Genomic DNA, 11,414 nt, shown 5'->3' with positions numbered 1-11,414 from the left:
CCAAGTACTGGTTCTAATGCTTTTAACTTAATGTGCACTGGTGTTTGACCTGCATGTATGTTTGTGTGAGGGCGTCAGATCCCCTGGAACTGAAGTTCTAGCCAGTTGTGAGCTGCCATGTGGGTGCTAGGAATTAAATCGGGATCCTCTGGAAGAACAGCCAGTGCTTTAACCTATGAACCATCTCTCCAGCCCCTGAATATTTACTTTTGCATGTGAGTACACTGTCTTCAGACACACCAGAAGAGGGCATTGGATCCCATTGCAGTTGTGAGCCACCATGTGGTTACTGGGAATTGAACTCAGGACCTCTGGAAGAGCAGTCAGTGCTCTTAACCACTGAGCCGTTGCTCCAGCCCGAATTATTTTTGAAAACAGCAAGTAAGTCAGGCCGAATTTGAACTCACCTCCACAACCAAGGATGACTTTCGACTTCCCATTTTCCTACCTTCCCTTTGCAAGTGCTAAGAATACAGACCTGTGCCAGGTGGTGATGGTACACACCTTTAATCCCAGGAAGAGACAGGCCACCTCAGAGTTCAAGGACAGCCTGGTCTTCAGATCGAACTCAAGGACACCTAGGGTAATGCAAAGAAACCAGCATCGAAGACCAACACCTCAACATGACCCTTCAAAAAAAGAAAGGCGCGTGCCCCACAGCAGACCCATCGAGTGGCTCCTGTAAGAAGGTGAGCACTTGAGCCCACCTAAGTTAAAGACAGGCTCCATGGGCTCCTTACACTGAGCATAAGGGGTCCTGCTCTGAGGTTGGGCTCTACACTCCCTCCGTACCTAAATCTGCATCTGAAGATTCAGAAGAGCAGATGCAGTCTGCCCAGCCTACGGCCTACAGGCGGGAGGACCCTTAAACTTGGGTGGCTTCCAGGCTATCAGATATCCATACTATGCCTGACATTTTAAAACTTCCACTTTCTTTGTACTGAAGACTACGGGCCTCACAGTTCCTCCACTCTTGTGTTCAGCAGGGTTAGGCATGGCACAACTCGAGCCCCAGCATTTGGGAGGCGGAGGCATTCCTGAGCCCTGGAGTTCAAGATGAGCAAAGACAGCAAGGCTCAGTGAAGTGCAGAAAGGAGGGACATTTTGCTTGTACAAAGCCCCAGGTTTGCTCCCAGGCAAAACAAAGTAGGCAAAGAAAGGACTCTGTAGTCTGCTATGATGGTGTGTCATAGTGTGGTAGTGTGCTGATAGTTGCACACACTAGTCCTGGCTATGGAGGTGGGGACATAGGATTGCTCTGGCCCAGCAGAACATAACCAGATTGCTCAAAACCAAAAGGGGATAGGGTGAAAGCTTGATTGGCAAAGTGCTTGCTTTGGGAAGCGTGAGGACCAGGGTTAGGGTTAGGAAAATTGGGAACAGTCCTATCACCACCCACTTGTCATAGTTATAGGCTCTGGGGAGAATCACACAGGGTGCGAACACCCCAAGGAGGGTGCAGAAAGCAATGTCCAAAAAGAGGGAACATGTGCGCGCACGCACACGAGAGAAAAGCAGCCTTGGAGTTGGAGCAAGCCCAATGACACCTTCAATCCCAGCCCTTGGTGGGCAGATGGATGTGGATATTTGACTTTGAGGCCAGCTTGTTCTGGAGTTCCAGGACAGCCAGAGCAGCAGAAACCTGTCTCAAAAGAGAATGAATTAACGCTGGGCACGGTTGCACACACTTGTAGTCCCTGTGCAAGAGAGGTGGGGACAGGCAGATCCCTGCAGCTCACTACCCAAATCCAGTAAGAGAGCTCATTCTACCTGCCCTTCTGCCTCCCTCGTGGTCTTAAGAATCTTGGGGCTAGTAGAGATGGTTCCAAGGTCTTGCTCCCAAGTTTAACAGGTACTGGCTGGCTGCTCTCCTAGAGAACTTGGGTTCAGCATCTAAATGGTGACTCCTACCAATCTGTAAATCCAATTCCAGGGATGCAACACCCTCTTCTGGCCTCTGCCGAGAACTGGGTATATAGTGCACATATAAACCTACAAAAACTCGTAACATAAACCTTAAAAAAGAGTAAGTTGGGCAGCACTTGAACATCCAAGGAGGCCCTGTCGTCCACATGCATTTACACACATCCATATACTTAACTACATGCCTGGGGTTGGGGATTTAGCTCAGTGGTAGAGCGCTTGCCTAGGAAGCGCAAGGCCCTGGGTTCGGTCCCCAGCTCCGAAAAAATACAAAATAAATAAATGTTAAGTCGCTGAATGTGGTAGTCCACACCTCTTTAATCCTAGCACTGGTGAAGCAGAAGCAGGCACAGCTCTTGGGTTTAAGGCCAGCCTGGTCTATACAGTGAGTTCCAGGATAGCTGGGGGGAGAGAAACCAGGTCAGAGCTCAAATGCTGTGGGAAGGCAGCCATCACTCCAGTCCCCACAGCCACTTATTAAAGGTATCTCTTGCATTGTCTAACCAAACACTACAAAGAGAGACAACAATACAGAAATATAAAGTCCCAGGATGTTTATTACAAAGGTAAACCCTGATCCTTGAGACTGGCTTATCGGTAGGATTTCTGGTACCGGGCACGGGCACCGGGACCGCCAAACTTCTTGGATTCGCAGCGACGGGGGTCAGCTACAAGCAGGGTCCGATCGTACTGGATGAGGATATCTTTGATCTCCTTCTTAGAGGCTTCATCCACATCTAGAGAGAAATAAGACAAGATTTAAGTGCCCAAGCCTTGATTCCCACGCATAGCCCAACCACCATGATCATGATGGACCAGGTCTTACTCACATTTTTGGTAATAAGCCACCAGAGCTTTTGAGATAGACTGCCGGATAGCTGCAAGACACAATGACCAAAAAGTTTTGTGAAGACCCAGCCTTGCTTCAGGAGCTGTCTCACGCTCACACCCAGATCCTCACACTCACCATAAATTTGGGCCACATGACCACCACCCTTCACACGGACCCGGATATCCACACCAGCAAATCTCTCCTTGCCCAGAAGCAGAACAGGCTCCAGTAACTAGAGAAATGGAAACCAACAGGTTAAGGAGTTAAGTCATAGCCTGGCTTAACCACCCTCTGTGGGAATTCCTTATCTCCCCTTGTGTGGTTCCCACCATCACCAGAATCAAGGAGGCAACCTATCCTAGGATCCCTGTACCCTTCTGATTTCCATGTATGTGTCCATGGAGACCAGAAGAGAACCCCAGACACCTCGGGAGCTGTGATTATGGAGTGACAGGAAATTATGAAGTGCCCCAAAAAGGAAGTCAGTCCACTGTTCTCACAGCAGCCAACTCCATCCTCCCCTGAGCCTTCATTAGCACACATCCTAGTCCAGATTACTTTGGATCAAATTATGTCCAGCGTCTAGGACCAATCTATCCAGAGGCTCCATTGAGTGCCAGGCCTGGAGCCATCAGGACCATTAGGGCAATTCACAACACAGGGTATTCACACAAATCAAATAAACTGATACCAAAAAACAAAATACCTATTTTGTTATACAAAATATCTTTGGTATATGGAATACAAAATAAATCTGGTAATTTTCACTCTGCAAAGGTTCTTACCCTTTGAGAGTAATAGAATTTAAGCCAGTCTTTCAGATTTGTTCTCACATAACCCACTAGAACAAAAAAAGTCCCCATTTTACAGAGTGGACCCAAGGGAGAGCAAGTCTAGTGACTGCCTGAATGACACCAGTAAGGGTCTTGTACAGAATCGAAAAACTTCAGACAGCCCAACTATGTCCTTTTTTAAAAAAAAAAAATAGATTTATTATAAGTACATTGTAGTTGTCTTCAGACACACCAGAAGAGGGCACCAGATCTCATTACAGATGGTTGTGAGAAACCATGTGGGTGCTGGGAATTGAACTCAGGACCTCTGGAAGAGCAGTCAGTGCTCTTAACCACTGAGCCATCTCTCCAGCCCCCAACTATGTCCTTTTGCCTGACTTGGATTAGAGCTAAGCAGGAGGCTCCTAGTGGCATTATTTTTTTCTTTTTTTCAGAGCTGGGGACCAAACCCAGGGCCTTGCGCTTGCTAGGCAAGGGCTCTACCACTGAGCTAAATCCCCAACCCTCCTAGTGGCATTATTAAACTCTGGAAATTATCCTCCTAACGGGCGACTTCCAGACTTTTTTTTTTTTTTTTTTGGTTCTTTTTTTTTCCGGAGCTGGGGACCAAACCCAGGGCCTTGCGCTTCCTAGGTAAGCGCTCTACCACTGAGCTAAATCCCCAACCCCGTGATATTCCTTCTTACATGTACCAAAAACTCATACAACAATGAGTTCTGGGTTGCAAAAGAGGATTTGTTCTTGCACCTATTGTTAAGTCTTTGTCCACTGGTTCAACAAAAACCCATACAAGTGCTATCAATGTTAAATTTCAGAGGGCTCCTACTGTTTGTACCTTTTATTACTTTGCAGTGTTTCACACTGTAGCTCCATGGTGACCCAAACTGCACGTTAGACTTGTAACTAGTAGTATGCTATTATCCAAGGAGCTAGGTTATCATACACATGAGTCTGTAAACTTGTACTTCTAGAACAGAAATCGTCAATCAGGTCAGATACACTGTGCTATTCCCTTGGCCATCGGCTCCTCGAATCTGGCGAGCTTCGAGACACTGAAGATTACAGAATCTTCAATAGTCCACATTTCCATTTATGTTACCTGCTCGGACTTCACCATTCCCAAGTCCAGGTCTAGATCTACCGCTAGGCAAGCCATTCTCCCTTCCCCACCTCTGCTTCTAATAGTCCCGGGGCCTTTCCTTCCGTCTCTCCGCCACCCAGACGCCCGTCCCCGACCCCAACACCTTGTACTGCAGCGTGCGCGGCTCGATCATCTCCAGGGGACGTCCATTCACCTTGATGAGCCCATTTCCTCGTTTGCAGTGGGCCACAGCTGTGGCTGTTTTCTGCGAAAGGCGAGGGAGATGGCGGGGCCGAGTGAGTTCGGGACCCTAATTCTCAGGTGGGCCCCCGTTCCTGAGGTGTCCCAGCCCGGGCCTTCCCACTCCACCCCACCGGTCTTTTTTCATCCCGTCTCTGGCACACCTTGCGTCCGAAGACTTGAACGGACTGCAGCGGACCCTTGGACGGCATAGCTACAAGTATGAACACGAGCTCCTCACCGCGCCGCGCCGCCACCGGAAAAGGAAAGCTTGGGGCCACCCCGACCGATTTTCCAGGGTCTGCGCAGGCGCACAGAGCGTTGAGTCACGACAGAAGCGAGCTTTACGGCTAACGTTGAAGTCAGGACGTATGAAATGCGGCGGGAACGCCCTCAAGCAAGGGAGGGGGTGGCCTTCGATGGGGAGGGGCAGAGCTGTGTGGGACTGGGCGGGGACTCGGTCGGTAACTCGGAAAATGGAGGGCTGGGCTTCCTTTTCCATTATCTTTCCGCCGCTTTGGTCTTGACTTTTGGCCAATTCTTATAGACATTTCTGCTCTTCGATACTCTCCCAAAGCCCTCCTCCGGACCAATTCTCACACTCCCCCAACTCGCCGTCTTCCTTTCACTATTTCCCAGGGTCCCCATCCCATCTCAGTCTTCCTGCCTCCACTTCGCTAAATCACGCTGGATTTTCAGAATCCTGCCTCCCAGAACCCTCTTCCCCTAGCCCTTCAGATCTTCCACCGCGAATCTGCCTTTCACCAGAATTGCCTTCCTATCCGAGACTCTTCTTCCCAGTAAACCTAACCCCCTTAAAAGCCCTTTCCAAAGCTCTCCTAAACTTCTCTTTCTTCCTGGATTGCATCTTATATACGTTTTTTTTTCCCTCAGAGTCTCGGGCCTTCACCACTGGAAGGCCTTCACCTCTTTGTGGCTCTTCCCAGCAAACGAACCTGGGAAACTGCTCTTCCCAGCTTAGCCCTGCCCTAGAAAACCTACCCTCAGGACCTGTCTGCAGGGCAGTTATCTTAGAAGATCTTTATCCAGAATCCTCCTAATAGTCTTGTTTTTAGATTTAATACTTTTGTGAGGGCAGGTTCCCGAGGAAGGCCTCCAGGCTCCCCGGAAATGTAGTTACAGGGTGTCTGAGCCACCCAACTTGTGTACCTGTAACCAAACTCAGGTCCTCTCTAAGGAAAGCAGTAAGTTTTTTTGTTTTTTGTTTTTTTTTTTTTTTTTTTTTGGTTCTTTTTTCCGGAGCTGGGGACCGAACCCAGGGCCTTGCGCTTCCTAGGCTAGCGCTCTACCACTGAGCTAAATCCCCAACCCCGCAGTAAGTGCTTTTAACCAACCATCTTCCCGACCTCCAAATGATCGTCATACTCCCCTAAACCCTCGGCTCTTTGTCTTTACCCCTCTCTCACCAACCTGAGGAAACCCAGCTTTTAGTTTTTCCATAGTACCCATCCTAGAATTCTTCTAAGTCAAGGGGACTTTCTCACTGGGCAACAGTTTTCAGTTCTCAGGATTGCCTCAGTTTCTCTAGCAGCACAGGGATGTGGAGACATTCGGAGGGCATAGCTGTCAACAAAAAGACTAGGTATGGTCATGTACACCTGAAATACTAACACTTGGAAGGTGGAGGCGGAAGGATCAGGAGGAATACGAAGCCATCCTCTCCTCATTATGAAATGTCTGGCCAGCCTGGGCTACGTGTGATCCTGCTTCAGAAAGAAAAAGAAACTCGCTAGTGAAATGCCAAGCCTGAGGGCCCGAGTTTGATTCCTGAGACCCACAGAGTAGAAGGAGAAAACCAACTCCTGCAAGGTGTCTTCCAAACTCCATATATGCACGGTGGTATGTATACACGCACACAGACACACACACTGCACTGTAGTAAAATGGAAAACGCACACAGTGGATCTCTGGATTAGGGGTCAATGCGGCTTACAGAAAGCGTTCCAGGCCAGCCAAAAAAACAAAGCACAGCACTGTCCACACTTGCATGACTATGCCTTTGGCAGTGGTAACTCCTTCCCGGAGCTGGGAAATTAGGGAAAAACCAATGGGCTCTGTATGCAAGCAGTTGTGCATGCTTGAACACGCTCACAGTAAACAGTAGGGCTGGAGCCCTGGATGGCCTACTCCTGACCCACTCCCTCAAACTTCAGTAGGTAAACGTCTTTCAGACACACAAATGATAATTACATCGATTACAGTCACACTTAAATGGTGCTTACTGTGCCAGGTGCTGATCCAATCTAAATGTATTGAGTATATTGGCTAATGTTCTCTCCAGGCTAACTCCGTGAGATGGGCAGACATGTGACATCTACACAGGATGGTGTTTGTCCTGGACATCCTAGATTCATATTTGTCAACTTCCAGCAGATGGCAGTAAAGTACTGTCCTAACCCCGGTGGTCCTTCTGTCCACCCAGCAGCCCTGTCCTGCTCCATCCACCCCACAGTTTCTTTTGGAGTCTAGGCTGGCTGGAAGTCACAATATAACTAAGGAGAAGATGGCTTTGAACCCCTGATCCTCCTGCCACCACCTCCCCAGTTCTGGGACTACAGATGCGTACGACTACATCCAGTTTTAAAAGTGTCCTTTCGTTTGTGTTTTAAGATTTATTTTATTAGCGGGGCAATGGTAGTGTGTGCCTTTAATCCCAGCACTTGGGAACTTGGGAGGCAGATCTCTTGAGTTTGACAGCAGCCTGGTCTTACAGAGTAAGTTCCAGGATAGCCAAGGCCTCACAGAGAAACCGTGTCTCAAAAACCAAACAAGAAAAGATTTATGCTCATCCTCCATCCCTCTCTCTCTCTCTCTCTCTCTCTCTCTCTCTCTCCCTCTGTGCGTGTGTGTGTGTGCGCGCGCGCGCGTGTGCATGTGTACAGACCCAAAGAGGCCAGAAGAAGGCATCTGATCCCCTGGATCTGTTGTGAGCTTCCCAGCAAAATATTACAACTGAACAATCTCTGAACTGCTGAGCTGTCTCTCTCCAGCACATTGTATGAGCGTTTTGAAGATTTATTTATTTACTGTATATGAATACACTGAGCTGTCTTCAGACACACCAGAAGAGGGCATCGGATCCCATTACAGATGGTTGTGAGCCACCATGTGGTCGCTGGGAATTGAACTCAGGACCTCTGGAAGAGCAGTCAGTGCTCTTAACCGCTGAGCCATCTCTCCAGCCCATATGAGTGTTTTGAAACAGGATATTTTCAAAATAGGAATTTAGGCAGCCAAATATGACCGTGAATTCCTGATATTCTTGCCTCTGTCTTTCTCCCTTCCCCCTCCCCCCCCCCCCCCCCCGAGCTGAGGACCGAACCCAGGGCCACTACCACTGAGCTAAATCCCCAACCCCTGCCTCTGTCTTTCAAATACTAAGATTACAAGGAAATACCCAGTTTGGGGAACTCAGCTATATACCCAGAGTTGGCTAGGAATCCTAAAGATACTTCTGCCTTAGCCTCCAACCTCATAACTGACTGTAATTTCAGTTTCAGAGAATTAGATAATTCCTTCTGACCTCTGCGGCACTGAACAAAAGTGGTATGCAGATATGTATACAGGCAGAACATCTTTTTTGACCCACGTGGAGAGGTTTTAATGAGAATGAGACAAGGGAGAGGGACAAGAGAGAAGAAGAAGAGTAAAGGAGGAGAGGAGTAGAGACTGGCCATGAGCATGTGGAGGGAAGTGGGGGGGAGAATGGGGAGAGAAGGGACAAAGGGTAAGAGGGCAAGGGCAAGAAGCAAGAGCCAGGCAGAACATCTATAGACATAAAATATTTTTTTTTTGAGATAGGTCCTCACTATGGTCTCTGGCAGGCCTGGAACTCCCTATGTAGACCAGGCTAGCCTTGAAGTCGCAGAGATCACTGAGCTATCTCTACAGTCTCTGCCCTTTATTTTTTCTTTTTTTTTTTTAATTTACTTTCTTTACATATCTGAGTACACTGTAGCTGTCTTTAGACACACCAGAAGAGGATTCCATTACAGATGGTTGTGAGCCACCATGTGGTTGCTGGGATTTGAACTCAGGACCTCTGGAAGAGCAGTCAGTGCTCTTAACCGCTGAGCCACCTCTCCAGCCCCTGTCCTTTTTCTTTAATTATCTCTTTATAGTGTGCCTTCAACTGGCCCTTCCAACCACACTCAATCAATTTAGCCCTCAGCAACTCTGCAAGGGTTCTCTTTTTCCAGTGTCTATTAACTTTTGGTTAATGCTGCTCTCATCGGCACGTCCTTGTTCATCTTCTTTTTTTTTTGGTATGCAGATATGTATACAGGCAGAACATCTTTTTTGACCCACGTGGAGAGGTTTTAATGAGAATGAGACAAGGGAGAGGGACAAGAGAGAAGAAGAAGAGTAAAGGAGGAGAGGAGTAGAGACTGGCCATGAGCATGTGGAGGGAAGTGGGGGGGAGAATGGGGAGAGAAGGGACAAAGGGTAAGAGGGCAAGGGCAAGAAGCAAGAGCCAGGCAGAACATCTATAGACATAAAATATTTTTTTTTTGAGATAGGTCCTCACTATGGTCTCTGGCAGGCCTGGAACTCCCTATGTAGACCAGGCTAGCCTTGAAGTCGCAGAGATCACTGAGCTATCTCTACAGTCTCTGCCCTTTATTTTTTCTTTTTTTTTTTTTAATTTACTTTCTTTACATATCTGAGTACACTGTAGCTGTCTTTAGACACACCAGAAGAGGATTCCATTACAGATGGTTGTGAGCCACCATGTGGTTGCTGGGATTTGAACTCAGGACCTCTGGAAGAGCAGTCAGTGCTCTTAACCGCTGAGCCACCTCTCCAGCCCCTGTCCTTTTTCTTTAATTATCTCTTTATAGTGTGCCTTCAACTGGCCCTTCCAACCACACTCAATCAATTTAGCCCTCAGCAACTCTGCAAGGGTTCTCTTTTTCCAGTGTCTATTAACTTTTGGTTAATGCTGCTCTCATCGGCACGTCCTTGTTCATCTTCTTTTTTTTTTTTTTTTTTTCTCGGAGCTGGGGACCGAACTCAGGGCCTTGTGCTTGCTAGGCAAGTGCTCTAGCACTGAGCTAAATCCCCAGCCCATTGTTCATCTTGCTAACCACACTCTTCATGCCCAGACTTAGATCCCAAAATAATAATTTTTTTTAATTAAAAAAAAAAAAATCTGGGCACTGGCTGCTCTTCTAGAGGTCCTGAATTCAATTCCCACATGGTGGCTCACAACCATCCGTAATGGGATCCGTTGCCCTCTTCTGGTGTGCAGACACACATGCAAACAGAGCACTTGTCTACATAAAACTCATAAATAAATACATCTTTCTTGAAAAACTGAGAACAAAAGCAGAACACCTCTGGAAGTCCCAGCACAGCACACTAAGCTCTGCTGCCGTCTCTACACACCAAGTAGAGATGAGGCGTGCTGGGACTTAACACAGACACTACTGGGCAGGGGACAGCAAAGGTGGAAACCGTCCTCTGGGTACCATCATGATTTGGAGTTTGCTTGTGTTTTGTGTGTATGAGCATGCGTGTGTGTGTGTGTGTGTGTGTGTGTGTGTGTGTGTGCGCACGTGCGCATGTGGCACTCATCAATGCCAGCCACTGATCTAACAAGGTGTATTTGCTTAAGGGGATGTCTTAGTTAGGGTTTTTCTGCTGGGAACAGACACCACGACCAAGCCAAGTCTTATGAAGGACATTTAATTGGAGCCAGCTTACATGTTCAGAGATTCAGTCCATTACCATTAAGATGGGAACATGGCAGCACCCAGGCAGGCACAGTGCAGGAGGAGATGAGAGTTCTACATCTTCATCTGAAGGCCGCTAGCAGAAGACTGACTTTAAGGCAGCTCGGAGGAGGGTCTCAAAGCCCACACCCACAGTGACACACCTACTACAACAGGGCCACACCTTCTAATAGTGCCACTCCCGGGGCCAAGCACATACAAACCATCACAGGGGACAAGCAGGTTCTCAGGAGATGGCCGTTTATGCTTTATGGTGGAAGTCGTTGGGGATCTGTCTTCAAGACTCTATTGTTCCTCAAAGTCAAAGTGACTTCAGACTTAGGACAATGACTACAGACTTACAGGTGCCCTTTGGAGGTCTGAACCAGGACACCAGAAAAGCTGACAAAGAGATGTCTCAATCACTCTGTGGGCCTTTGTCCCCGAAGGGGGATAGGCTAGGTTAGGCATCCCCACATTTTATGCATACACTTCTCAACTACAGAGTCCAGCAGGGATACCTTTTTGCCTCCCTTCCCTTTCAGTCTGTGTGACCTTAAGATGAAGTCGGGTTTTCTGGATATCTTACTGTTAGTCTTGTTTTGTGCATGGCAGCCTATTCATATCTTGGGATCAGATGATTTAACCTATTTCCCATTCCAAGCAGTTGTGCTCAGAAAGACTTTAGTCTGGCTTCTGGAACCCTACTTTCTGTCCAGCTAAGTCTGGGGTATAAGTGAGTTAACAGCATGATCTCAAAGCTTGGATAAAAGAGTAACGTCGGGGCTGGGGATTTAGCTCAGTGGTAG

The 11,414-nt window shown here is 47.8% G+C and overlaps 1 protein-coding gene and 1 non-coding gene across 2 annotated transcripts; both read right to left on the bottom strand.

The window, feature by feature from the left end:
- Positions 1-2,208: 2,208 nt before the first annotated feature.
- Positions 2,209-5,154, bottom strand: Rps16 (ribosomal protein S16). Its single transcript, NM_001169146.1, has 5 exons — positions 5,035-5,154; positions 4,794-4,895; positions 2,891-2,987; positions 2,754-2,801; positions 2,209-2,660 (listed from the first exon to the last, which is right to left on the bottom strand). The coding sequence occupies exons 1-5, from the start codon at positions 5,080-5,082 to the stop codon at positions 2,515-2,517; spliced, it is 441 nt and encodes a 146-aa protein (NP_001162617.1). The 5' UTR covers positions 5,083-5,154; the 3' UTR covers positions 2,209-2,514.
- On the bottom strand, positions 4,221-4,346 carry LOC120100461 (small nucleolar RNA SNORA40). Its single transcript, XR_005500201.1, has one exon. It is a non-coding gene; the product is annotated as a small nucleolar RNA SNORA40 (small nucleolar RNA).
- Positions 5,155-11,414: the final 6,260 nt, after the last annotated feature.

Source organism: Rattus norvegicus, chromosome 1 (assembly GCF_036323735.1).
Source record: "Rattus norvegicus strain BN/NHsdMcwi chromosome 1, GRCr8, whole genome shotgun sequence".
NCBI lineage: Eukaryota > Metazoa > Chordata > Mammalia > Rodentia > Muridae > Rattus > Rattus norvegicus.
The sequence above is the reverse complement of the archived record's forward strand: the minus strand, read 5'-3'. Positions and strand labels throughout refer to the sequence as shown.